The sequence below is a fragment of the Anopheles ziemanni genome, chromosome 2, assembly GCF_943734765.1.
Source record: "Anopheles ziemanni chromosome 2, idAnoZiCoDA_A2_x.2, whole genome shotgun sequence".
In the NCBI taxonomy this organism is placed as follows: domain Eukaryota; kingdom Metazoa; phylum Arthropoda; class Insecta; order Diptera; family Culicidae; genus Anopheles; species Anopheles ziemanni.
In genome coordinates this window covers 13,676,388-13,703,859 of record NC_080705.1, presented here as the reverse complement: position 1 = coordinate 13,703,859, position 27,472 = coordinate 13,676,388, and the positions used below count along the sequence as shown (strand labels likewise).

The 27,472-nt window shown below is 43.6% G+C and overlaps 4 protein-coding genes across 4 annotated transcripts; 3 read left to right on the top strand and 1 right to left on the bottom strand.

The window, feature by feature from the left end:
• Positions 1-2,778: 2,778 nt before the first annotated feature.
• Positions 2,779-5,117, bottom strand: LOC131293782 (augmin complex subunit dgt3). Its single transcript, XM_058321839.1, has 7 exons — positions 5,043-5,117; positions 4,825-4,964; positions 4,394-4,760; positions 4,012-4,316; positions 3,365-3,922; positions 3,118-3,295; positions 2,779-2,996 (listed from the first exon to the last, which is right to left on the bottom strand). The coding sequence occupies exons 1-7, from the start codon at positions 5,058-5,060 to the stop codon at positions 2,823-2,825; spliced, it is 1,740 nt and encodes a 579-aa protein (XP_058177822.1). The 5' UTR covers positions 5,061-5,117; the 3' UTR covers positions 2,779-2,822.
• An 831-nt stretch (positions 5,118-5,948) lies between these two features.
• On the top strand, positions 5,949-6,778 carry LOC131281067 (leptin receptor gene-related protein). The gene is made up of 3 exons (XM_058310319.1): positions 5,949-6,016; positions 6,092-6,269; positions 6,337-6,778. The coding sequence occupies exons 1-3, from the start codon at positions 5,949-5,951 to the stop codon at positions 6,442-6,444; spliced, it is 354 nt and encodes a 117-aa protein (XP_058166302.1). The 3' UTR covers positions 6,445-6,778.
• An 827-nt stretch (positions 6,779-7,605) lies between these two features.
• On the top strand, positions 7,606-9,021 carry LOC131293008 (testis-specific zinc finger protein topi-like). The gene has a single exon (XM_058321086.1). It carries the CDS (start codon positions 7,606-7,608, stop codon positions 9,019-9,021), a length of 1,416 nt encoding a protein of 471 aa, XP_058177069.1.
• A 4,357-nt stretch (positions 9,022-13,378) lies between these two features.
• Positions 13,379-25,919, top strand: LOC131293005 (atrial natriuretic peptide receptor 1). Its single transcript, XM_058321085.1, has 15 exons — positions 13,379-13,769; positions 13,860-13,971; positions 17,436-17,601; positions 19,573-19,650; positions 19,774-20,050; positions 20,611-21,045; positions 21,776-21,896; positions 22,051-22,169; positions 22,348-22,426; positions 22,522-22,642; positions 23,451-23,976; positions 24,031-24,373; positions 24,954-25,567; positions 25,634-25,781; positions 25,844-25,919. The coding sequence occupies exons 1-15, from the start codon at positions 13,379-13,381 to the stop codon at positions 25,917-25,919; spliced, it is 3,606 nt and encodes a 1,201-aa protein (XP_058177068.1).
• The last annotated feature ends 1,553 nt before the right edge of the window (positions 25,920-27,472 follow it).

Sequence of the window (27,472 nt, the reverse complement as noted above, 5' to 3'; positions counted from 1 at the left end):
TTCGACTTGCCAGCGAAGGGCAGGAAATAATACTAGTCGGCTGGAAATATGCGCCCTCCGATCCCTGCCCTACGCATTAACCAAATCCTACGCCCGCCCCTTGCCGATGGACGGCAGCATTAAAGTGGCAAAATTGCGAATGCGACCGCAAATAACGTCACCGACCAAAAGCTGTATATAACATATAGGAAATGAAAATAATGGAAAGATTACGGGTTCGCATCATTCGTCCATGGGTGAATGTGGATTGTCATTCTTCGGACCGCAAACACTATTATTAATAAAAATTGACCATAATGAATATTCAATGAACGGGGTGTGGAGTAATCGAGGGAAAAAACGTCCACCGAGCGGATATAATATTAAATTGGCGAATACGATCGATTTCAGATATTGGCTGTTTCGTTCGATTGCTGGTTTATGACATTTACGGATATAAATAAAAAAAAGGAAATAAAGCATTAGTCATAACTAACAGCAAAATAATGTAACTAAAACATTAAAACAAACATTTTTAAATATATCCTTCAGACAAAAGGATAGAAGTTGATAGGAGGAGTTAATAGAATTTATGTAACACAGGCAAATGATAATTTGATTCACATCGTTGAAGTAATCTGATAGGGTTTAAACAATTTTAAAAACAGGTAACAAAACAAAAGTTATAACAAAAGTCGACAAAAATTCGGCCAGAAATCAATGAAATCGTTTAAAATCTGCAAACTTTTATTTCACTTTGGCGACAACATGTGCACAGCATCGCATAAAAATAATTATCATTCTTTTACAGCGACCATTTTACAATTTTGTGTAGCAATGTTCTTTTTCGACATTACAACACTTTCACCATGTGTCCTTCCATGGTTCGGTGTTGCATTGCATAGACAGGTTATCGAATCGATTCCTCTTGGACTATAAACTACTGTCTTAATATTCGTTTTAAAACCAAATCCGTTTCGCGCCACATGAGATAATTTTAAAAATTCTCACAAAAATGGAACAAAACCTCCAAAAACCATAAGTTTGGTACGGCTAAGTACGCGATACCGTATTTCTGTCCATATTCCAATGCCCATAACGCTTACTCTTGCGTCCGTGCCCGCCGACTTTCTCAGTGCTTCGTGTGAGCCTTTTTCCGGAGGAGATAAAAAGGGTTATTTCGTTATAGCCTGCCACTTCCCGGACGTTCCGGAAAACCTTCCCGCGGGAGTAGCGAGTGAAATAAAGAACACACCCCGATGTATTACGCGAACACCCCTACCCAACTTTAATTCAAGCCGAACCGGGAACCGAGATACAGCCCCGTCTGCGCTACGTATGTACGGTCATATCGTTCTTCATACAAATACGAATTTATTCAAATTGGATAAAAAAAGAAACTCTCCTAACGATTCGACCGCGTTCGCTACGCCACGATGTAGCCTTCCTTTTGCGCCACTAACCGTCACGGAAGAGCGGGGTTCTTGTTGCTTCAAACCGCGCACTTTGGTAACCGGTTTTCTGTTGTTTTTTTTCTATCATTCTTGCTCTGTTGCTCCTTCCGGTACGACTTCCCCGTGAGCATCCACCAACCCCGACTACGCGAAGGGAGATGATACACATTTTCTACCACCAACGCTACACTCGCATCGCCATTTGCATTTATTGGTGGTTTTGTGATGCGATGTCAATTTTAGTTTTATTCCGTCTTTCATTTCTCCACCCTCCCACACACTGTCTGGGGGTGGGGCGGGTGAAGGGTAGCTTCCGGAATCCTTTATTTTCATGACGCTGTGGCACATTTGTTGCTCGGTGCTCTGGTATACAACGGGTATTCTGTTTCAGACTGAATGGAATAAGATGCACATTTCGATAATTCTATTGCTCCCTAGGCCGGGTCTAAGTCTTTCGATTTGCTTTTAAGCCAATCCGGTGGAATTATTGACTGGATTTGCGAGAGAAAAGCACCATGGTTCTTCTTACGAGGTCGCGGCGGGTTAACCGAAACCACAACACGGCGTGTCCTTGCGGATCGATCCGAGGTTGACAAATAGGATACCGACACCGACCGGTAAATTGGATTACGATTGGATTTACAGCAGGCATTTTGTCAAGCATTACAAATGGTACGCGCTGCACGGGCAACGATGTTTGGAAAAACGACATTATGCCTCTTGTTTGCAAAAAAAAAAAAAAACTATTTCAGTTCAGTCTGTGAACATTTCAAGGATCATTTCTGTAAAGCGTTGAAGAGTTTAATTAACTTAAAAAGCAAAAAAAAATACTGGTAAGAAACCTATTTAGGTCCTCAATGCAAACATATAGATGTTCTTGATGTAATGTTAGTTTAATATCGTAATAGTAGTGAATCTGAAAATTCGACAAGTGCAACCACGTATTTTAAAGTATGATCATGACGGACGAATCAATGGAACTTCAGTTTCTAATGCCAAAGAACAAAAAGAGAAGCAAATAATTCATCTTGACTTAGCGTTGAGATTGAATTGATATTTTTGATTAAAAACATTGTCTATAAAACACTGAACAATTTAGTATATTTTCTACGAATTAACTACAACATATTTTATTGAGTGTACGATGATGATTAAATTGACATGTTTTCATCACATTGACCTATCCTACTGCAACTGGCATATAGATTAATTCAGAAAGCTGAATGAAGTTATCGTACTTTCAAATGATTTTCATTACTATTTCCAGCACGTGATTGTCCACCCAGTTCGTAAGGCCACATAATACTTTGCTTACAGTTAACACTTCAGCTCATTCAGGCCAGCATCGGAAGAGCATGCAGGAAAAGGATGAAGTGTGCCTTACCATCGCTAATACTTCATTTCGTCTCCCATCATCTTGCACTTGATGCCCGATACACCCTTGTAGGTGGAGGTTTTCGATGCCTCGGATTTAATATCGTTGATCGCAGCCACAACCTTTTTCGGCTCCGTCATGAACCATATCCACAGCCGCTGATTAAAGAACCAAAACTTTTGATTTTGCTATAACAAGAGAAAAACATGTCCATAAAGTCTTTATCTTCGCTTGATAAGTGAACGGTCCGAAAGGTAAATGTAACAGAAAATTGAGTGGGTAGTTTTTTCCCGTTGAGCTGTCACCTACCTTCCGTTGTTCGATATTTTGTGCATAGTCTTTGCGTAAATTCCGAGCATCTCGATCCAGCTCGTTTAAAATGTAGTTAAGCTTCTGAACACGCTGCAAGTACACTTGATCGAAGAACTGAGGGTAATTCAGTGGACCATCAAACACAAAGCGGATGAGCAATTTCTCTTGATTATTTCTGAAATGTAAAAACGTATATCGAATAATCAACCCTGACCAGAGAAAAGACCACTACGCAGCTACTCACAAATGGTCCAGCAATTTAGCAGCTTTTTTATGATATTTCCCATTCGCCACTGATTCGCATTGCTTCGACAGTCGTTTTTGTAACCCGGCAAAGTGCTGCAGGCACCATTTTAATGCTCCATTCGTGTTATTTTCAGTTCTACTCTGCTTTTCAGCAATCAGTGCGGTAAGTTGCGCCAAAAACTCAGCAAACGCTTCCGCTCGGGTGGAATTTTTCTCCACCTGCTTCATGGTATCGATACGCTTGAAGCACCTCATCGATTCACCGTTTACTTCGTCCGCATTGTCGAACCGATCGCGTATCTTCTCGAGGTCCAGCTGCATCAGAATCCACAACAATTCCGCATTCATTAGCTCCTTGGAGATGTTTTCGGCCATCCGCTGGATGTACTCGAGCCGGCTAACAGCGCGGTCCAGCTTTGTACGGTTGTTTTCATACAGCACCGATTCGATTTTCAATTCATTCACCCCCTTGATCAGCGTATCGAGCTCGTGTTTAAGCAGGTCCATCCGCAGCAGATCCCGGTCGTTGCTGCTTTTTAGCTCAGCGTACTGCTTCCTACAAAAACAACAGCCGCCGGACAAAGGAAACACTCATGAATCAAACTGGACATAGCGGGCCATGGGCAAATCCGTTACAATGCCTACTTCAATCCAGACAGCTTCATTGGCAACCAGCTGTGGTGTTGTAATCGCTCGACAAGTCTTTTCACTCCGGCAAACTCCCGCTTTACGTCGAGCAGCTTCATCTCTTCGGTATCGAGCCGTAATTTGATGACTTCCAACTCCTCAATAACCTGCTGATTGTCCATATCGTCGGTCGATTTCGAGCTATCCAAACGCTTTACAGTGAAATGCTTGTTGACGTACATCTCTAGATACTTAAGAAATTGGTCGCATTTGTCGTTGAACTGCTCTATGGGCATTTGATAGATAAACAGGGGAGGATTTTGCTACAAATATTGGGACAATAAAAGTGGTACTATAAATTCGATCAAACGAACGAACGGATTAGTTGGTTGAAGGTTACCCGCTGGAGATAGCAATGGTGTAAATCGACAATCTGTTGCTGCGTTGCAGACTGTTTATCTTCCAGCTGCTTGGCCATTGCAGCAGAACTGGAAACAAGCTTCTCCAGCACGTACTCGCCATCCATCGTCTTCCGTTCCAGCTCGGATAACTCTTTCGTTAGAACTATATCCGTTTTCTTGGCACCATTGAGAAGCTTTTCATACTGTTCTTCAATTTCCACCAGTTGCTCCAACTGCTGCTCCAGTGTCGCCAAATCGCCATCGGTGTACTCGAGAATGTTTTCATACTCCTCGTTCAACTCTAACAGCTGTGCATCAAGATCTGCTTCATTCTGCACGGTCCCATTTCGCTGTAGCTCATCGTAACTGCGAAAAGAATAGCAACATAAGCTCACCCTGTAGTTTATTCCCTTCACGGGCAGTGGCATACTCTTTTAGCAGCGAATCCGTGACTATATTTACGTCGTCGATTTTGATAAACCACTCGAAAAACTCACGGTACGCTTCGTCGTGGATGAACCACAGGCGACGCACGTCGAATTCGCCAACCTTTTTCAACGTTTCCACCACCTGCCGGGGAAAATAAAAGTTAGGACATCAAACCTTGTTAACAACGAATGTAAGCTTAATTTCGTGGCGACAATATACCTTACTAGAATCCTCCATGCCGGTAAACGTTTCGACTGGTTTTCTGATACAAACAAGCCTTTTTCTTCCGTTGCACTTTTCTCACAATTGAATATGACAGCCAAACTGAAAACAAGGTTCATACAACATTTCATGTTTTGATCTCGAGAAGTTTTACTGTAAAGTTTATTTAAACACCTGGGAATAAGGAGCATAAACAACAATTATGTGGAACAAATGGTTTAAAATAAATAAACACAACAGTAGAGTTATTCTTTACCTTTTTTGGTAGGGTAGTTCGATGATTACATAAAATGTTCATATGAGCCAACCTGCTTTCATCTATTTAGAAAACATTTTATTTTATAGCAACTTTCAAGGTTCAGCATTGTATATTCAAATGAAATATGTTAACCATTGAGTACTTAATTATTAAGTTTATCAGTTCTTGTATATTTTTATTACCAAAGCCTACTTTAAAAATACTTTAACAAAAACACACCTCTAATAACCTTTCTCCGCCATAAACGATGTATGTCCAGTCAACAGGGCAAACTTTTGCTGTCAACTGCAGATGACGGTCAGAAACAATTGTGAAAATATAAAAACAAAAGAAGTTTGGAAAATGGCAGAATCGCTGAAAGGTAATGTTTATATTTTCTTTTAAAACTATAGTATTTTCTTAGCAAATCCATGTAATCACACCGTATCTTGCAAAAGAATATGTTTTCCATTCCCTGTGATGTGCAATAGGCTGTGGAATCGCGTGTTATTTAACTAAATTTCTTGTTTCTTTTTGGCTTCCTTCACATTACTGGATCGCGTAATGATGAATAATCACTATCAAATCGAACAGTGTAAGTGGTCTGAGGCATCTTTGCGTGGTTTTGATAACTTATGAGAGATTTTTCTTATTTCAGAATCGTTATGCTAGCCATGCTTGGCTCAATCGGGATGACCATGATCATCCTGGCCTGTGCACTTCCGACTTACAAGTAAATGATCTAATTAGATTAGTGGTTAGTGATGTATACAGCATCCGTCTGATATGATATCCATTAATATTACAGCCTTTGGTGGCCGATTTTTGTAGTACTCTTCTACATATTATGCCCTATACCGACAATGATTGCGAAGAGAAGCCAAAATGCCGACGACGGCGTGCGTGCGCCTAATGCAATGTTTGCTACAATCGGAATCGTTCTCAGCAGCTTTGCTTTGCCAATAGTTCTGGCTCGAGCCAGCGTGGTAAGTTTAAACTGTAAAACTATTTTTTCTCGCAGTGATCTCATGTACCTTCCGAAACACATTCTAGATACAATGGGGCGCTTGTTTGCTAACGCTGGCTGGAAATGCCGTCGCGTACACGTCCTTTTTGGCGTATTACTTCGGCTTCGAATCGGGTGACTCAAGTATGTGGTGAAGCGATGAAACTGGAGCCACCGGTATCAATCATATTCCATAATCCAAATATGCCTCCGAAAACAACGTAAGTCGCAGCAAGTAATGCTAGAAATTTGATTACTCTGGTTTCGGATTATTTTTTACCGCTGTGCGCTCACACGGCCGTGCAAATGTCGTATTCCTTGCAAGAGAGTGCTTTGAAATAAGAGATAATCCTCACCATTACCGTGCTCTGTGGATTTGCTGTTATGAATCTGATTTGAGTGAAACGAGGGTCATTTTGTCAGGACTTAATGTATAAATTATTTAACCATTCTTACCGAAGGATCATTCAATAAAATACGAAAACTAGAATTATTATTTCACAAATTCTTCCCTCTAGTTTTTTTTTTTTTTAATTTGTATCCGATACCTTGCGAGAGGCCGGGATTATATTGCGTAAACGTATCAGAGGGTTACTTTTAATGAAGACACTATCACTCCTCGAAACGAGCTCATTTTATCGCCTCCATTACGTTCCTCTGAGTGGGAGACATCCAGTGCTTAAGTCCACATTAAAATTATATTCGAATGCTTCGTCTTATTGCTAGACATTTGAATCGAGGAAGTATTCATAGCATTGCAATCTGGGAAGAACACATGTGTGTACAGAAAAGCAATAGACCGCAGTTAATCTGGCTATAAAATGCTTGCTTGGAGGCAGATTTGAGATTCTTCATGATTACTCCCGTCTGTAGAACGGTTGACTCAGAGAGCCAACAATTTAAATACGGCATCAGTTACATTTTTTATATGTTTTCTTGTTCATAATAACAGCGTAACCAAATCGGATTAATTTGATTCATAGCACCATCTTACGGATAAAAACGTAACTGTAACGGTATCCATATTAACCGTCTTGGATCACGGGCTATTGCCATATATGGTTATTATAGTTATTTTTGGAGGTATCCATAGTAACCGGATTTGGATCAGAGGGGAGTTTGATGCAATAGACGAATAGTCATGTCATTCTCAGTGTTTAGGGCTTGTTCAAGTAGAACGTTCATCCAATATCCCCCAGTTGTCGAACATTTAACGAGCCTAATGTAAGTAAAGTATAAAATGTAAATGGAAATGTTTTAAAATGTTATCTAACGTTTTTGCCATGTGATATAAATTCCAAAAACAGCTTATGGAGATGGCTTCCAAGAACGGAACAAAGCAGAAAAATCAACTAGACGTTGTTCCACACAGTGCCTTCCGTTGGACAGCATATAATCTAAATCGCTGGCAACAAATTTTGGCGCAGGTGAAACACCGAAACAAATCAGTTAATCGACGCGATACAAAAAAGAAATACGATTGCAATCATTGCAAAAGTCGGTTCGTACATCTTTCCGGTTTGGAGCTCCATAAGAAAAAGTTTCACACTGATGAAAATTCGACGCCTGAAACATCCGAACAGCTCGCAAAGGAGCTGCACTTTGCCAATGCCATTAAGTGCGTCAACTGTGGAGCGGTCTTCGCCAACGTAGACCAGTTTGAACGCCATAGCAGGATGCTCCATTGGGATGATTTGTGGTCTTCGGTACCATTGGACTGTGAGGACCGGTGGGGTGTCGCTTTCCGGAGCCAACTGCGCATCATAGTGATGGGTATCGCATACATCTGCGAATTTTGTGACATAAGGTTCGCAGACCAGCAGTCACTTTTTAATCATGAAGCATTGCATGATCCGACCGATGGTTTCCAATGTGTACTTTGTCAGACCAACGTGAACACCTTGGATGATATCTTGGCCCATCGGTTGAGCGAGCCAGAAGAATTGAAACAGCAATACGTCGGTGAGATTCCAAACGTGGCAAATGTTTACTGCTGTAAAATTTGCAAGACCTCCTTCGCTTCACTGCAATTGCTGTACGAACATCGGTACTCGATGGATCATCATTTTCCACGAAAATCAAAATCATTTGTAACCGGGAATGCGGATATCGATAGTGAGCTGATAGATAATTGCGCCTACTGTGGTTACATTGCCAATCGTGCAAATAAGTTACGGATGCACTATAACACAAATCACGCTAAGGACCCTTGCGAACCACTGAAGCCAATAATTTTGGCCGGAGAAAATTCAAACTCTCCCACCCAGCTGGGGTCGGATGAAGAGAAAACACAGCGCCCGTATTTATGCGACGTATGTGGTAAAACGTATACGCAGTCCAGCCACTTGTGGCAGCATTTGCGCTTCCACAATGGCGTACGCCCATTCGTCTGCCCGCGAGAACCGTGTACTCGTAGCTTCACCATCCGGCCGGATTTGAACGACCATATCCGCAAGTGCCACACCGGTGAACGACCGTACGAATGTGAAACATGCGGCAGACGCTTTCTGACAGGCTCGGTCTACTATCAGCACCGGCTGATACATCGTGGTGATCGGCGGTACGCCTGTCCGGACTGTGATAAACGGTTCTACCGGGCAGATGCGCTCAAGAATCACCAACGTATACACACCGGCGAGAAACCGTACGCGTGCGACATGTGTGATAGAAAATTCCGACAGCGTGGAGATCGCGAGAAACACGTGCGCGTTAAGCACATGAAGTTCCGTTAGATTTGCGTTCATAATCCTACAATTAATTATCAATTTTGAATCAACGACGATGGTGTGCGCAGTACCCTGTTACCTATCAAAGTTGTTAAATACTAGATTTACTTGAGCAGGAGGTTAAATTATTCAACTTATTGTATGGTTATTAATCATTAATTTCAAATTTATTGCGATGTAAAAAGCATCCGTTCTATAGGATAATTTAATAAAGCATAAATAAAATGTGCAAGTCCTTTTTTGTTTTATTACAACACTCATTATTATGCTGCGAAAACTTCTTTTCAAGAACTGGTAAAATTGAGAAAATTAGTTAAATTGCTTCGTACTCTTTCTTGTTGCTAAACTAACCACCACAGTAACCAAGGTAAGTTGTTTTTATCCCTTGCAAAGAATCGCTGAGCGTTCTTAACCTATTAAACCTGCACTCGAATCACCGTAATTCAACATTTTTGGAAGACCGATTTCATTAGATTAAGGCTATGTTATGATATCAAGGCTTCGTATGGTATGTTTATGAGGGTGATTTTTAAAATTTAATCTATCAGGATTTTTACTACATTTGATCGGTACACAAACCCTTACTGTATTGATTCCCTTGTACCCGTGATGGGTTGTAGTATGGACGTTTGCCCATGATAATGCCCATTTGGAAGCCTATCAGAACGCATCAAATCATTTCCATCATCTGTTTCCCCCTAGCATGCCGTGATTTTCTCTAGCTTCCACTCGAAAGAATAGGATCGGGTTTGCCGTAGTACCAACACGGGATTAATTTCGGCTACGGTCGGCTTCGGGACGGATAACAGCAAAACGTCCACACTGGCGTGCAGGCCGACGTTGAAGATAACTTAAAAAACCGTGAATCCAAGTTGCTTCCGCCTCTTTTAAGGAAACGAATACCAGCTGTCTCGAAGTAATCGAGCATAAAATTGAAGCACCGTACAAGTTTCTCGCGAGTGATGGCGAACGGGTCGCTACGCTTCACCTGTAGTGCTTTACGAAGAGGATTTCTGGATCGAGTTGTAATATCCAAAAGTTGAAACCGACGTGTACCGAGAAGGCATGGATCTCACGATGAAAATGTTCGTTGGAAATCGATGATGGAACAGCAACAGTGCGGTCGAGATGATGGTGCTTCGATTGAAGTGATAATGATACGGTGGTGCAAAAATAATAGCCAGCTCCAAAACAGTGCCACGCTTCCGCTTTACTCCTTTGCACCCAATTTCAATCCCATCCTCCAGAAAGTGCCGCCAGATCAGTGCCTTCTCTGTCGCTCAGTAGCGCCGTTAATGGGAAAACCCTCGTTTCCAACACGCCGCCCTGTCGTTCATGCCTCCCTGAGGGCAACTGGGAGTTGCGGAGCGGATGCTAGGAAACGGATATTTGGAGGGGCCCTTCTGGTCATTCAATCAGTCGTATCCACCCCAAGTTGATACACGCCAGGCGAATGTGTCCAGTAGGGCCAGCACGAAATCAAAAAGCTAGCGCAGATGACGGAATCGAGCGTGCAACAAATGGCGGCAAACACCAACATCGCCCATCCATGGGTCCCCGTTTGGTCCTGTCGCCTTTCGGATCCGGATTGCCGTTCGGTGCCGATTCGGATCGGGCTCGTGAACGGTATAAAAGGAGCAGCAGTATCGCCATGCGTGCTCAATCGGGCGACGGTTACTGGCGGCAACGTTGGAGCTGCCATTCAGGACGGAGTTCTAAGAAGTGTATTTTTATATTGCAAAAACACTTAAATTGAAGTAGGTTTGACCAGAGTTGTGTTTTCCAGTTTAAGTGAGGATTTTTCTATTGGATGATACAAAATATGAAGTGTGATGCTTTCAATAATATTTGGAGCATCAGATATTTACTTTGTAAAATAGGAATACTAAATGTGAAAAAAACTGCAATTTACAATTTAAAAAAGTTCCGTTCGACAAATAGGTCCCTCATCGAGTAAACCATTTCAGTGGAAAAAAAAAACCGTGAACAGTTTACGAGCAGTGATTATCCTTACAAGTTAAAGTATCAGTTTCAGGACTTTCGCAGTAAAACTGAAACTTTCCCTTGAGCCAATAATACCAACGGTAGTGTGCATCTGTGTGTGTTAGCTTCTTCAAGGCAAATTCCTGTGCCCAGTGGCTAACGACAATCTAATAATCTAGCACCCCATCGAAGCACTCCGTCAGTGCATTTCGTTGATTTTGTTTGCTAATGCCCGCGGGTGACGAGTGATCGATTCCAAGGGAACGTCTTCCGCATGTAGTGTTTGAAAAATCCAATATCATACATACACCGGACGGCAAATGGCCCTGGAGGGCTCTACTGCTCTTTCTGTGCCGTCGACGTGCAACGTCCTGGTTGGTGGTCGGAGTGGTGGAGGAGTTTCCATTTGCAAATCCATAGGTGACTGTGATGTGCCTTGCACTGTTCAAATGAAGATGGTTTCTTGTCGATTGTGAAATTTTTTACAAGGAGCGTTGTATTTACTTAAACGGTGATAATGCAAATTGATGTCAAGTACAAAATGGCCGCGGCTACATCAAACGAACAAGAATCATGAACAAAGAATTGAAGCTACATGTGTCACTGTACAACGTCCAAAGAAAATGGTGAAAATTAACGTAATAAAACCCTTGCCCGAAGGGGTGTTTCACGTAACGGACCGCTCGTTAAACTTGGTGGCATAATAGAAATCATAAAACTAGCCCCGCCGGTCAGCTTGGCATCCGGTGCCCTTGCATCCCAAAAAGTGATGGCATACATTCCTCCGGTGAACGCAACAAGTGGCTCGCTTGCGGTAACCCCTTCTTTAATAAGAATGGCCAAGAAATAAGAACACAATTACGATGGTCGGCAACGGTGGGCATGCTGGTTGGGGGGCCAAATACGAGTGACACCGAATGATGATGATGGTCATTTGATGGTGGCCATAATTTGTCGTGTTCCGTTTGGCGCGCAACCGGTTCCGCCGCAAGGCACAAAGAAGCTCCTAGCGCTCGAACGCCCTTTTCGTCGGTGTCGTGGTCACGTCCCCTACTTTATGGGGCGTTGGAACTTGGTGGTCTGGTGCGGAAAGTATTGTTATCAATTGTGACACTCGGAACGCACGGGATGATGTGCCCTGCCCGACGGCACGTCCTTGCACGATCGCGAGGACAAACCAAAGTGTGGTCCAGCGTGGCGTGAACCTCTCACTAGGGGTGTGTTTATCTTTCGCACCATGGCCGCCCATCTCGGAGCGCCCACAATGCGACGGTAGATTGGATACGTGCCCATCTGGTGTGGAATGTTACTGAAAACAACAGAAAAATACAATCCGCACCGCAAGAGCGCAGAACAATTCGTTACCGTCCCCAGATGGCGATTGTCGCAACCCATGCGGGACGAATGTAAAACAAATGTGTACCGATCCGACGACCGAGTCTAACGGATTGCATTTTGTGTCATTTCAGCTGATGGGTATAAATGCACTTTTGTAATTGAATTACTGCAACTGGCGTTTCGAGGTGTCCACTGGTGTTGATTCAACAACACCGAGAGAACATGTGGACATATGAAATTAACACTTTGCTCTCCTTCTAAATTCAGTTAAACTACTATGTAGAAAAGATTTTAAAAATGAATTAAATATTTTATGAAAGTATTGTGACGATTTCAATATTTTTAAACCACTTTTATTAAATACTTTTTCTTTAGCCATAGTATAACGTGAGAAGAAACGAAACTTACATACTGCAATAAGGATTAACCGTTTTCGTATATTTTAAAACAATCACTTCGTAAGCAAATGTTGGACTTATCCTCGAATTACTCACCCGAAAGGGCGTATCACAGTATATTCGTAAAATCTTTCCACTGCAATAGCGACCGTCATCCATCTCTTTAAATACATCAACGAACACTCCTTAAAAATGGCGGTATAATGAAGCGATATGCAAATGAACCGGGTGATTCCTTTTGTTAACCTTGCAACAGTGTAAAAATCAACCGCGTGGAAAATCGTTCAACAACCGGTCGTAAAACTGTCTCCAACGTGGTGCGTGTTTGTGCGTGTGACTGCTTATGTCCTTCCGAATACACCGCTCGGAATTGGGTGCCGAGGCGCGAGGAGCGGTTGATGAAGAATTTATTCGCTAAATAACTACACTTTTGTTGATTCGCCATGCAAATGAGTGGACCGATGGGTGGGTGGAAAAGCGCGAGCGTAACGTAGGGTGTTCGCGTGACGCGCGAACAGTGTCAACGACGTCGGTCACTGGACAGTGAGCCTCGCCCCGTAGGCAGGAAGCGCCCGGTGTCCTCGGCGGGCGCAATGTAAGCTTGTTGGAACGAAGTATCCGGTATCGAAAGACTGCTCCCGATGATGGCGGGACCAATGGTGCTGTGCTATGTCGTGCTGTTGGCCACCGGGAGCGGCGCCCATCGGGACCATCGTGCCAGGCCGACGGCTTCGGCGGAGGAGTCGGAAATTGGGCAGCTGCTGAGCGCACTCTCCGAGTCGACTCGGGAGGCGAACGACGATGGCTACGAGGTGGACGATTCGGGCCTTCTGGTACCGGCGTCCCTCGTGGGCAGGAGTGCCAGAAGCAACGGGAGTACGGCGACCGCGGGGTCGCCAAGTCCCAGCGGGAGATCAACGAACGACCAGCGACGGATTGGGAAGCGGGGACTGAACACGCTGGCGGTGCAACCGTCCGACAGTAGCAAAAACTACACCGTTTACTACGTTGGGGTGCTGATGGCCTCCCACCTGGGTAAGTTTCGGTCGACACGGGGTTTGGCTGGCTTCGCCAAAAGACTTAACACAACTCGTTCACCCACTCACACCACGCCTTTTCCGCCAGACTCACCGTTCGACCTGGAACGATGTGGCCCGGCCATCGATTTGGGACTGGAGATGGTGAATCTGGAGCTGGTTAAGTTGCACAATGTGAAGCTGGAAAAGGTCATGGGAAGGTAAGTGATCGTTTACGATGGTTTCAAAAACACGGTACCGAAAACAACACAACTTTAGTTTAATAGACGCTGAAGGAATAAATATGAGTGATTAAACGCTTAAATAAACATATTTGAAGTATAAAAGAAATGAAATTAATTTCAACAACCCTTAGAGGGACAACTCCATAAGTTTCATCAGCAATACAGCATTCGAGTCATTGTAAAAATAAACGGATTCAAATCTAAGTCTAGCTATACTACGATTAAATTGTCATGGTTTTTGCGCTAAAAATTCATATTGTTACGATAAATTTTTCATACTAACTGTGTACTTTTTCTGTTAAGAGCTTTTTTCTTCCTTAGACTGTATTCAAAATATTGGCGCTTTTTACAATGAGTTTACCTAACGCTCGTAACAAGCTTAACATTTCGTGTAACAATTAATTTTCTATTTGATAGAATAAAATGTAGTACAGAATTTCTTCTTTGAAAATGAATTAAATTAAATTAAATATTTTCTTCTTTGAAAATTAAAACAATTTTAAGAAGTTTCAGTTACCTTCACAACAACAAGTGGCTCAATAAGCGAAGGGCAAAAACAAAACTAAAACCTGGAGTTGAACTTAGTTTTCAACTATCCAAGCGTTAATAGATATCCTGCCATTGCCACGCCTTCAATAAAGTTCATTCTCCTTGGTGACAAACTCTTCCCGGAATCACCCGCGGTTCATCATTTGAATTTGGTCGACACAGACACACACTGTGGTCGGTAGATACACCGAGTCAACCCTTGGTGGCACGGAAATAAATTCGAAGAAAACGCTGCAATGCACCCAATCAACATGTAACCGGCTGCTTCCCCCCCTCCCCCTTTAGGGCCAAGTGAAGTTACCACCTAATCATCACCACCAAACAACCCCAACCCCCATTCGAATCAGGCTGTGTCCATGTTTGAGCTTGTTTTATGTTAACTTTACGCCCCGGTAAGGCCAACAGATTTCCAATTCTTTTTTTCGGGTTTTCCGACTGACATGTCTCTTCCCCATCGGTCGTCTATTGTGAAGTGTGACTTCGGAGACAAGCAACAAGCCTCCATCAAACCCGGCACGTGCACGTGCGGTGAACGTGAGATGTTTGTAATGAGCGGATTCTCCAACAAACAAAAATGTCCCATCCTGTTCCTTGATTGCGTGTGTGTGTGTGTGTGTGTGTGTTTGTATTTTTTTTAAAAGCTACTTGGATATGCCTATTTCTAGCCTCGCACGGACGCGTATCAGGATGTCCCGTCGTGATGTGACCGTTTCGGGCACGGTTCGTTTGGGAGAAGAAAAGGGTGTTTGTCCAAATTTGGACGCACTCTAGTTGCTTTCATCCTTATCATCCCACTGTGGGAGCTTTCACCCGCGTGATGTGTTTTTCCCTATTTCGGATTTTCCGTACCCCCACTTACTTTCGTCTTTCTGCCCCGCCTCACTCGACAGTTATAGGTCATCGTTTGTCGAGAACGAAAGTAAATAAGCATACTTATGTAAATTACACGTCCATTTTCTTTTTTTTCTGTCACTCGCTCCATAACGCCTCAGCATACAGACACACACACAAACAGTAACCGGGCGGCGGCTCGAATGACTTTTTCGATTAGATTTTTGTCTCCTTTGACACCCGCCCGGAACGATACGATGCTTGGCGCCAAGCTGTTGGAAGGCAAAATGGCTAGCAGTGGCTTGAAATTAAAAGAAAAGGCCACTCGGTCGACACAGCTCGGATGGTGTGAGGTTTCCTAGCGAAGGCAGCAGGGAAAGGATACCGCCCTCCTACACCGAAAAACCCTTGCAGATGGCGAACGATGTGGAGCGCTCGAGGCGATTTCGGCTGGCCGTTGTTGTGTTTACGCTCGCTAAAGTATGCAAACACACCGACTACCACCGGCGCACGTTCGAACGGAAAACGTGGAAAGCACCCGCCAGCAATCGTACGACGGCGTGGCAAAGAGGTGACAAAACAGGGCCGGGAATTATCCCCTCCCACACGACAAAGCGAGCGCCGAACCGAACGGCAATTAAACGGTCGACCGATAAAATCTCGCACGCCATTTCGTCTGCAAATTAGGGTCCCTTGAGCTGTTGGTTTTAGTTTTGCCGGACCAGCGTTTCTTCCGAAGGGGTGGTGGGCTTCGGAGCCGCTGAGGGCGCGTTATTGACCGTGTTTGAGCGCCGAAGTGTTTGAGGATTTGATGATGTCAAAGGGTTTTTCTTGTTTCTTGACAATTGATTTGATGCATTTAGTGTAGATCATGACAACTAAATAAAGTTTATTTCTATTCTTTTAATAAATCGTATGGCATGTTAATCTCATTAAAAGTCTCCAAAGATTAAAGGACTCCAATTAAAAAAGAGGCTGTAACGATAGACAGAAGGAAAACTGTCATAATTAAACCGTACTTTGGAACAGCCTTGCTCTAACTGGCGAAATAATTTAAAAAGAAACTTGGGGAAAAATGGGAGTTGTTATACAGAAGCATCGATAGAGAAAAAAATCGATTGCGGCGTCGTCGTCATACCGGATGTTGTAACTTATGTGAGGCTAGATTACAATGCACCTGATACTTTATGACCCTTTTGAATGTAAATCCCAAAAACAGGATCTATTTCAACATATTTAAAGCTCAAGGGGAGCAGAACGTGACCATAAAGACCTCAAAAGAATTAAAAAACAAGCCCACAAGAATAGTAGCGTCGGCTGTAATTACAATGGCTGCCAGGGTCACCTGACTGGTCATCGGAATATTTTTTTTTTAATACTAAATTAATGTAATTTTGCATTATTTTTTAAAGTTTTTCTACTATCACCAACGAAAGTTTGTCCATTCTTTTGTCCAAGAACCAACCAACATTTGAATTGGCTTCTAGTGCGGAGGGAAAACCTGGATACTTTTCTTTAATGAACAAACATATTAAAAAGTTTAATGATTTAATGAACAAGCATACGTTTAAAAAACCGTGATTACTTTTTATCATGATTCAAAGTGATTTATATTTATGCTGAAGTACTTTGAGAGAACACTTCAACTATATCAATCAATATTTTTAAGCTTATAGCTTTTTTATTTCACTTGATAATTCAGTTTTTGATAGTGATAACTTTTCCTGTATATTTTCTATATTTAATTGAGTAATGCAATTTTCAGTTTTTGTGTCCATCTTTAGTCCTTGATCAATATCTGTCATGAGCAGGAAGAGAACTATTATAAAGCTATTGCATCAGTGTGTATATTTGCAATTCCATAAAACAAACTCTATCGCTCCATCTAAACTACGGCCCTATTATTGGACCATTAAAATGTCTGCACACCGTCCTTGGCATCGTTCGTTTGCTCCCTCCGAAGCTACTAACAATTACTTTATCCTAATGTCTTTTTCGGTCCCTCGTCCTGCATCTACCGATTTTCGATCGTTTACTTCCGCCTTCCATCGCGCCCACAGCTACGCCTCCTGTTCCGGTTCCAAATCGCCCGGACTGGCGGCCGACATGCACTTCAAGTACAGCGTGATCGCTTTCATCGGGCCGGCCTGTGCCTTCGCGCTGGAACCGGTAGCGCAGCTGGCCGACTACTGGAACACACCCATCATCACCGGGATGGGCGATCAGGTAGGATTTGCCTTTGCCGTTCGATAATAGTTCAGCCGCCCGTTCGCTTACAATAATGTCCTCGTGCCCTTCGAATGGCGAAAGAAAATGGACGACGGTGCCGCGTGACATCCTTCCCGCGTGTCCGGTGCCATTTTGATTCGAAAAGCAAATTTATTTAATGAATCACCGCAATTAGTGTTTAATCTACCGTTAAGCAATCAACGGAGTCGGAAGGAATACCCATAATCCAACCATTTTTCCTCGTGGACAGAAATGGGACGCGGCGTTTGTCATTAGTTTTCTTTCCCCTCTGTGTGTGTGTCTGTGTTTCTTCTTTGCGTACCGATAATTTCCTGATCCCGATCTCGATGACTGTCCTCTGTCTTCGGCTGGTCAAAGTGCAGATAAACTTTGACTTGCCGCCCATTAAGCATCGCGTGGAGTGGTTTGTACGACTGATTCGCGTGTTTTCCCAACGGAGGGTGGGAAATACTCCATACGAACGACCAGTGTGGGGGTTCTATAAATACATCTCAATTTGTCGATCATCTTGCGTGAGCTTATCATCACACGACTCGGCTCAAGTTGGCTGATTCCTGGAGTATTTTTATTCATTTAACTTCTTCTCATTCCGCGTCTGCCTTGCTTTCCTCATCCAGTTAATGGACTCGGGAGAAGAAAATGATTGTATCCCGCCCGAGCTAAGCGTTTGCAGTCGATATCCAATCCAATCTCAACTCGAGGCGTGAATGTAGGAAAGCGAACGGGAAGGATAAGTTAGACCAAATGGTGCAGAAGCATATCAGCTTCAATGATTGCATGGATTTTGTTTTGCTGTTCTCCATCGTTTTTTCTCTCTCCTTTATCACGGGAAATGTAGAAAAACTCGGGATCCATTCGAGCGAAACAGCTCAAGCGATTTTTCCTTTCTTTTCTTCTATCCATCACCATTTTCCCTTCGCCTTAAAACTATTTTCACATACTTTCGCTGGCCCGTGGCTCGATGTCGCCATGTCGCACGATTCAATACCCCCACCAGTGTGTGTGTGATTTTATGCGCATAAATTGCATAACTAAGCCGTTGCAACGACAAGTTAGTTGTTTCCGCTTAAACGCTATTGCAACGAGCGCTCGTTTTGAACGATGTAACGTGCTTTGAATTTAAAACAATTATAATCGCGATGAAAATACATGGCGAATGGGGTTTTCCTTTTTTGCGAAACCAAGACAAAGGAAAAAGTAGGCGTCGGAATCAGGAGATTATTTTAATTTGCAAAACGCTATTCAACCTCAAACTGATGGATCGAGCCATAAAAGCAATGTGTTCAAAATGTATATTTTAACATGAGCATGAAAACTTATTAAAACAAGTGAGACTCAAACACTATTTAAAAATGTAAGTTTCCTACTTCATTTTTCACTTATTGCCTAGAAATGTTCCTTTAAAACAAGTTTCATCGATTTTTCAATTTATTGAAATTGAAATTGAAATCTCTTACATCTTCGCAATCACTCGTTGTTTTGCTGGCGTTTATTAAAAACTTTTAAGGTTTACCGTCGTAAGGCATGGCTCCTTAACATGTCACCCCGTCGTAATGTACTTCTTAATTGGCTGAAGCCAAACGCCGCGTACAAGAAAGTAGTACTCGTCCATCCTCGACCCTCGGGTAGGGTGTCAAGTTTTGCGAGAGATTTATAACATGTGTCACCTGCCCCCCCCCCCCCCCCTTCCCCTCCCTTCTGAAACACACACACACATTCATATATAAAAGCTGAGCTGAAAGGTGCACAATATCGGTGGAAAAACCGGGAAAATTATAGTTCCATGCTTGCTACCGTACCGGTGCTTCATTCTCGTTTACCTTCTTGTTCGATTCCTTGCGTCGCCTGTCAACGCCGCACGCGTCAACGATACGCCTTGTGGACAATGCAATCTTGCTAACGGACACACTCCACACTCTCTCTCTCTCCCCCACCACCCCTTTGCAGCCACCGTCCGAGGGTGAACTCTCGGTGACATCCGGAATACTGGGTCGGCTGAGCAACAGGTGGAAAAACGATAGCTCGGTAAGGTCCGTCCGGCCTTTCGGTTCGTTGGCTTTCGGTTTACTTTATATCTTTGCTCTCTCTCTCTCTTTCTCTCTGCCCACCATTTGCCCTCCCTTTGCCCTGTTCCCTACCCATCCCCAGGGCATGTTTAAGGATAAATCGCGCTACCAAACGCTGACCCGCATGTCGTACTGCCAGTGCCGGCTGAAACTGGTCTTCTCGAGCATTTTCCGCAAGTTCGGGTGGCGCCACATCGCCCTCATCATCGACCGGTCCGACCTGTTCTCGCTGACGGTCGGCAAGAACCTGGAGTACGGGCTGAAGGACGAGGAGCTGCTGAAGTTCGTCCGCGAGCTGGACGGCAATGACGAGGAGGATATCGATGAGTACCTCAAGGACGCCAGCATGTACGCCAGAGGTGGGTTTGGTTGTAAATTTCAGTTTATTTTAGCAATATGTTTGCTAGCGGGGATTATTGGAAGCTCCCCCTCGGCTAAATGCTTTCAATTCGTGTTTTACCAATTCATTAGATTGACTTATAGAAGTAGGTTCATTAAAGTTAAGTAGTAGCGAAATTTAAAAAATGTCTTAATAAATAACAAATTATTTTAAGTTAAAGCATTCATTAAACTTCATATAAAATTGAAGGAAAAAGCACTATTTTATTCTGAGTAAGATATCAAAAACATGGTTTGATAAAAATTCACTTCTTCATAACATCTTCTGTTAATTGAAAACATGTACGTAAAATCAAAACAATGTATGAATAAGAAAAATGATCCAAAAGGCAATTTTTCAATTCTAATTAGTTGTCAAAGAAAACAATATACTAAAAAAATTACCAAAATTATGTTACATTGTAGGTATATGAGAAGAAAATATTACTGCACATTATCTTTGGACGAGCTATAAACGACGAAAACAAAGTTATAGTGTATTTTGTTTCACAACTTCTCGCTAACATCTCCATCATCCCAGTCATCATTCTATCCGTGCGTGGCTCGCTCGTGCGAAAGTTTATGCTATCAGCGCTGGCCCTCGGGATGACCCGCGGCGACTTCACCTTCCTGGACGTGGAGATCTTCCAGAGCTCGTACTGGGGCGACCACTACTGGGAGCTGGGCGACGAGGACGACTTTAAGGCGCGCAAGGCGTACGAGGCACTGCTGCGCGTGTCGCTGCTGCAACCGACCAGCCCAACCTACCAGGGGTTCGCCGAGAAGGTGCGTCACCTGGCGAAGACCGACTACAACTACACGTTCGTCGAGGACGAGGAGGTAAACTTCTTCATCGGTGCGTTCTTCGACGGCGTGTTTCTGCTCGGGATGGCGCTGAACGACACGCTGAACGAGGGTGGCGACATACGCGACGGGACGGCCATTACCAAAAAGATGTGGGGACGTGACTTTGAAGGTAATCTGGGGAAGGAAGACGGAAATACACTGGCGGGACTAGTGGTGGTTATTTGACACAATGTGAAACTTGCGTCAATGTGTGGAAATGGAAGTTAGTTTGAACTCTTTAGTGCTTCATTAGACCGTGCTCATCTGCTCGTCGTCGAGGCGATTGTTTGGCAAAGTGATAATATTTTAATTATCCCATCAATTACACATAAAATAGATCATTTACTCGTGAATAACTTTGTTTTGAAATCGCAAACATTGAGGAATAGCTAGTTTTATCATTTTTCCACCCGAACCAAATTAAATTGAGTTAAATAATTTCCTATGTTCCGTTGTTTTACAATATTTGTTGTTGGACTATGTTTTAAATACATAGAACTTATTTAACTAGGATTAGATTATTTGTCACTTAGTTAAATAGACCCTTTGAATAATTCACCTTTCACTTTCGTTAACGATTTTCGGTTATATTTGCTTTAAACATTCTCGTCTTATTTAGTTTATGGTTTCAACTTTTTTCTCTTTTTTTTACTAACTTTTACTAATCTACTATCGCTTGTACATATTTCTTTTTTTTAATATTCTTTATACCACTTAGTTTATTGTTCTTCTATCTTCCTTTTTTGTGGGTCAACGGATTTCTTTTGATGCACATAAAAGCAAGACATTTGGTGTGTTCCGTCGAGTGTCAGAGGAACCGGTGCGCGGTCAGCATGTGTCAATTTTCGCTTATCCCGCAGGTATCACCGGCCACGTGCGGATTGATGACAACGGCGATCGTGACGCCGACTACTCCATCCTCGACCTGGATCCAATTACGGGCCGCTTCGAGGTGGTGGCCCACTATTACGGCATTACCAGGTAATGGTTGGCCAACAAATCAAGATCATCATCATCATCAACATCGTCGTCGTCGTCGTCGTCGTCGTCGTCGTTGTCGTTCTCGTCAGGGATTAATGGTTATGATTTTCTTTTTCCATCTCGCTTTCCTACTCTTTTCCGTCCGAATCTCGAGGGAGTACTCCGCCGTGAAGGGAAAGAAGATCCACTGGCCGGGCGGACGGGAGGGACCACCGCCGGATGTACCGAAGTGTGGCTTTCTCGGCACCTCACCGGCCTGCCAGGGGAACAGTGGTAAGTCGGATGCTTCTTCTTTCGAAACAATTACCACTAAATCACTCGAACACACAAACCGCTACGGACAATGATCATTTTACGTCCATTCTTCCTCTTTTTCCTTGTGCTTTCTGCTTCTTCTATGGCGTTCTCTAATTCCTACTCTCCTTTTATTGCTGATTTTCATCGCCCGTAGAAATGATTATCCTCTATGGACTCGTCGGATTTGGCATAATCTCGGCCTTTGCCGCCGCCGTCACGTATATTTTGTGCAAGTGAGTACCGGGCCTGCAGCTTTCGCTTTAACTGTTCTGTTTTCCCATTCGATCGGACACCATTTTCTTGACCGCTACCATTCCATTTCGCCTAGACAAATGAAACTTAATAGCGAGCTAAACAATATGTCGTGGCGCGTTCGGCCCGACGAGGTCCTGCTGGAGGTTGGCAAAATGTTTGGCAGCAAAATGGGACTCCAGAAGCTGAACTACGAGGTAGGTATGGGGCTTTGAAAAAAGGAGGCAGGCCGGGCAGCCGGGGCTGATGATGGCCAGGATAAAGTGCAACTCATCGTTTCAATTATAATTGCTAGCACGTTGCTTCGCTGAATGGCCCGTCTAATGAATTATTCAATCGAAATCGGGGCCGCCGAGTTTATTCATTTGATGTCGCTCGTGGGGATGCCGGCAAAACCGGTTGTGCCGCATCGCGGAGCACAGCATAATTGTAGGTGTGCAACAATCGATTGGGTGCAGGATGAAATAGATCCTTTTAGTTTCCAGTAGGGTTGCTCATTACGATGGAAGGTTCAGTGCTCATGATGCTAGTTGTATTTTGTCGTGAAATTGTATTATCCTCTTAGACCGGTCAGTATTTGAAAATTGCTACTTCATTTTGGCTTTTTATAGTTCATTTAAAGTGACTGCTTTTACAACTGATAAAGAAAATAATGTTTCAAAATATGCCCAAATTTAAAACAATTTTTGATAGATTTTTTTTATTAGCATAAGTTTTCACAACAGCTGGGAATTTTAACTTAATCTTTTCTGTAACTTTATTTATGTTTATTGAAAAACTTTTTGTAGTACAATCCCAGTCCAGTTAGTAAAACCGGAGAATATTTTTTATGATAAATAAAGAGTAGCTAAAATAAAAAAAATATATTGATGCGATTATTCAAACTGGACCTAGGGCTTTCGATTCAATTTAAGAGAAGAAGTATATTTTTGCCACCGAAAAAAGATTTAAAGAACTTTACAAAAATTTTCCCATAATCTTTCATCCTGCAATCGCTCGCTGTAGAACTTTTCGCTCCAACAATTCGGCCTCAACTCGGGCCGTGTTTCGATAGCGTCGGGCAACTCGCAGCTTCCGGCGCAGCTGTTCACCACGATCGGCATCTTTAAGGGCGAGCGGGTGGCGATCAAGAAGGTGGCGAAGAAGAAGGTCTACATCACCTCGACGCTGCTGTGGGAAATCAAGCAGGCGCGTGACGTCAGCCACGAGAACACGGTGCGCTTCGTGGGCGCCTGCATCGACCTGCCCCGGCCCACCATCCTCATCCTCACCGAGTACTGCCCGAAGGGCAGCCTGAAGGACGTGCTCGAGAACGAGGCGATCCAGCTGGACTGGAACTTCCGCATGTCGCTCATCCACGACGTGGTGAAGGGCATGGCGTACCTGCACAACAGCGACGTCGGCGTGCACGGCAAGCTGCGCTCGTGCAACTGCCTCATCGACGGCCGCTTCGTGCTGAAGATCTCCGACTTCGGGCTGCGCACGCTCACCACGCCGTCGGAGTACGTGCGCGACCAGAACTACTACAACAGTAAGTCCGTACGACGGCCGGCCGACGGCGACCAATCTATAGCCGTGTGATAAGAGCTGAACTTTGCAGAGCTGCTGTGGGTGGCACCGGAGCTCCTGCCCGCAACCGTCATCCCCGGGACGCCCGCCACGCAGAAGGGCGACGTGTACTCGTTCGCCATCATACTGGAGGAGATCGTGGTGCGCGGTGGGCCGTACGAGACGGCCCGCCAGTTCATGGATCCGCAGGCGATCGTCGAGCGGGTGGCCCTGCACGAGAGCCCTCCATTTCGGCCGTTCGTCGGACAGCGCGACTGCCCGCCTGATCTGCTCGATCTGATGGAGAAGTGCTGGTCGGACAGCCCGGACGATCGGCCCACTTTCTCGAGCATTCGCAGCAGCGTTCGATTGATCATGAAGTAAGTTTTTGGAATGGTCGATAGTTCTACAAGTAAACCATAAACATTTGATTATTTCAACGCTGTAGGAGAAGATTTGTGATGAACTACTGGTCCAACTACTATTCAAACACGAACTGTCACCTATTACTTAAAAACTATTTTAACTCATTCCCATGAATTGTTCCTGGTTCAAGGAAATGTAAATTAATAAATATCTAATAATTAAAAGTAAAAACATGTAATCATAAATGAAATTGCTTTTGAAATCGAATAAAAACACCAAATTTAAAAAAAAAAAAACAATGAACGTCAATTTATAGACTTTTAGGCAAAACCATGAGATTAAAGTATCATATGATAATATCTAAAGTAGATTTGTTGAAACCCAAACAATAGTGTATAAACTTGCTTAAACTAACAAGTTTATCTGAAAAAATCGAGTTATTTACATTAAATTGAATGTTCCCACAGGATACAAACTGCTATAAAATATCTTTAAATAATATCATGAGTCTGTTTTAAATTACAAAACTGTGTTTTCTATAAACAAATCTATGAATATTTTTCGGCATTCAATAAACTTTCCCTTTCACCCAAGGGGATTCTGCGAGAACCTGATGGACGATTTGCTACGCCGCATGGAGCAGTACGCGAACAACCTGGAGAGCCTGGTCGAGGAAAAGACGGAACAGCTGAGCATGGAGAAACGGCGCACGGAGGAGCTGCTGTACCAGGTGTTGCCACGGCCCGTCGCCCAGCAGCTGCTCGCCGGCGAAATGGTACAGCCGGAGCAGTTCGAGTGCGTCACGATCTACTTCAGCGACATCGTGGGGTTTACGGCGCTCTGCGCCCAGTCGCGCCCCATGGAGGTGGTCGACTTCCTGAACGACCTGTACAGCACGTTCGATCGGATCATCGGGTTCTACGACGTGTACAAAGTGGAGACGATCGGCGACGCGTACATGGTGGTGTCGGGCCTGCCGGAACGGAACGGCCACGACCACGCGCGCGAGATTGGCCTAATGGCGCTCGCCATCCTGGACGCGGTACGTTCGTTCACCATCAAGCACAAGCCGGACTACCAGCTGAAGATCCGCATCGGCATCCACTCCGGGCCGGTGTGCGCTGGGGTCGTCGGTCAGAAAATGCCCCACTATTGCCTGTTTGGCGATACGGTCAATACTGCTTCCCGGCTGGAGTCAACTGGACATCGTGAGGATATTTAAAACATCCCTGAAAAAGTCTGAAATAAATAAACGGAATTCTGTTCTTTTTCAGCACTCAAAATCCACGTCTCCGAAGCGACCAAACAGATACTGGACAAGTTCGGAACGTTCCGTCAGGAGCTACGCGGAGACGTTGAGCTGAAAGGAAAGGGAATTGTAACGACCTACTGGCTGCTGGAGTGTTCCGAACCTGATCCAAGGTATTCATTCAAATCTCTTGAATCTTTTTTTCGATAATCTCTCTCCAAAATTCTTCTTCTAGACCCCCAACACCGCTGAGAAACTACGTCGAGAACGAAGTACCGTTCCCGATACTATTTCCGGCGATCGGGAAGTAAATGTCATCATCATCACCATTATGCTGGAGAGTGCCCTTGTAACAGTGTCAATGTTAGTCAACTCAGTGTCTTTCGCTTCGTAACAGTATCCGGTGGCTAGTGGGAAGGCGTGCACCATTCGCATGCGGCGTAGGAGCTATATCAGAAGAGTTTTGTGTCAATTGAGCTCGTTAGATCAAGCGTACGCATCAGAGAACTACAATAATAAACCAGAAGTGCATGTTAGTAAGCTAGGCAAGCAACGACAACCACCTAGGAAAAGAAGGTAGAAGAGTGGAGAAAGCTATTTTGCGCACCAGACGGTGTAAGGAAAACGTTTGTGTGAACTATTTTGATGTATTTTACTGTGAAATTGATGAAATAAATCCTCATCTATATACAAATGTCTAAACCTGATGGTGTTTGCATTGAAATTCACTTAAAATTAGTTTCAAAAAGAAAATTCTTAAGCACAAGGGAAACTCATCCACGTGAAACACCAGGCGTCTCCATGCAGAATTTTCAATATGTGTAATTGCATTAAATATGTTTAATAGCAAAATAGGTGAATCAGATTTTATTCTTTTATAAACGCAATGACGTAACCAACAGGGAAGCTTACGAAAATTAATCGGATCATTTTAAAAATCATAGAACAAAGTACTGGGCGGCTCCATCAAGCATAGTTTTATGTTTCTCTTTAGAGAAAGCTTTTTTTCTTATCTTTTCATATGAAAGATACCTACATAGTGCAGAAATAATTCCAAAAATATTTTCTTTAAATCAATTGACTACAGATGATTGGGAAGAAAATTTTAAATCATACCACAATTAAAGTAAAGATTACACTTTTTTCAATTGAAGATTTTTCCAGTTTCTTCCCTTTTATGTTCTTATAAATTTTTTATAGGCATCTTTATCCTTGTTAGGAAAAGCTAAATGCAGCTCACGGTTTAATACCTCTCTAAAAACGTCTTACCATTAACAGTTTCCTTTTCTCCCATACGCACGGAAGTACGGTCGGTGTAACTAGGAAATGCACCACGAACACGCCGTTCCGTGTGAATCGTCTGTTTACATTCAACAAATACCCAGTTAGCCCGTTCACTGGCCACATCCGGAGCTTTACCCTCCTTTTCTGCCTTTTTTCTTTTTGAAATGCTAACAAAAACCACATGGTCTGATCCGCACTGGCGCTCATGGACAACGGCGCGTTTTCTCTTTAATTTAGCCAAACGACACATAAATGGCTCTCTGTTTACAAATCGTCACAACAAAATTGCCAGCTCGAGCATAGAATAACAATCCGGTAAATGCAGCGTAGGGGCTTGCGGAGCGTTTCGGTGAACGAAAAGTGTTGAACACCGGAAAAGCGTCCACCGATGGGCACTCAGAGAGTGAAGGATACTGGGAGAGAAAGAAAAGCGTGAGAGAATGAGTACTAGAGAGAGAGCTTTCGCGCATCCTCGTTCCCACAAGGACTGCGTGCGATGCACGCTGACCTAAAGCCCATCGCTGTTGGTGGCGATTCGCAGTCAGTTCCATCTGGTAGTTCGGTGCGTACGGACACGTTC

What these genes read in the sequence shown, in the direction of transcription:
- LOC131293782 (XM_058321839.1), bottom strand. An exon ending in ACCATTGCTATCTCCAGCGG is followed by an intron (nt 4,317 to 4,393) that starts GTAACCTTCAAC and finishes CAATATTTGTAG; the next exon opens with CAAAATCCTCCCCTGTTTAT. An exon ending in ATGAAGCTGTCTGGATTGAA is followed by an intron (nt 3,923 to 4,011) that starts GTAGGCATTGTA and finishes TTGTTTTTGTAG; the next exon opens with GAAGCAGTACGCTGAGCTAA.
- LOC131281067 (XM_058310319.1), top strand. Translation starts at nt 5,949, where the DNA reads ATGCTAGCCATGCTTGGCTCAATCGGGATGACCATGATCATCCTGGCC. An exon ending in TGTGCACTTCCGACTTACAA is followed by an intron (nt 6,017 to 6,091) that starts GTAAATGATCTA and finishes TTAATATTACAG; the next exon opens with CCTTTGGTGGCCGATTTTTG. An exon ending in TTCTGGCTCGAGCCAGCGTG is followed by an intron (nt 6,270 to 6,336) that starts GTAAGTTTAAAC and finishes AACACATTCTAG; the next exon opens with ATACAATGGGGCGCTTGTTT.
- LOC131293008 (XM_058321086.1), top strand. Translation starts at nt 7,606, where the DNA reads ATGGCTTCCAAGAACGGAACAAAGCAGAAAAATCAACTAGACGTTGTT.
- LOC131293005 (XM_058321085.1), top strand. Translation starts at nt 13,379, where the DNA reads ATGGCGGGACCAATGGTGCTGTGCTATGTCGTGCTGTTGGCCACCGGG. An exon ending in CTGGAAAAGGTCATGGGAAG is followed by an intron (nt 13,972 to 17,435) that starts GTAAGTGATCGT and finishes TCGCGCCCACAG; the next exon opens with CTACGCCTCCTGTTCCGGTT. An exon ending in TGTTCCGAACCTGATCCAAG is followed by an intron (nt 25,782 to 25,843) that starts GTATTCATTCAA and finishes TTCTTCTTCTAG; the next exon opens with ACCCCCAACACCGCTGAGAA.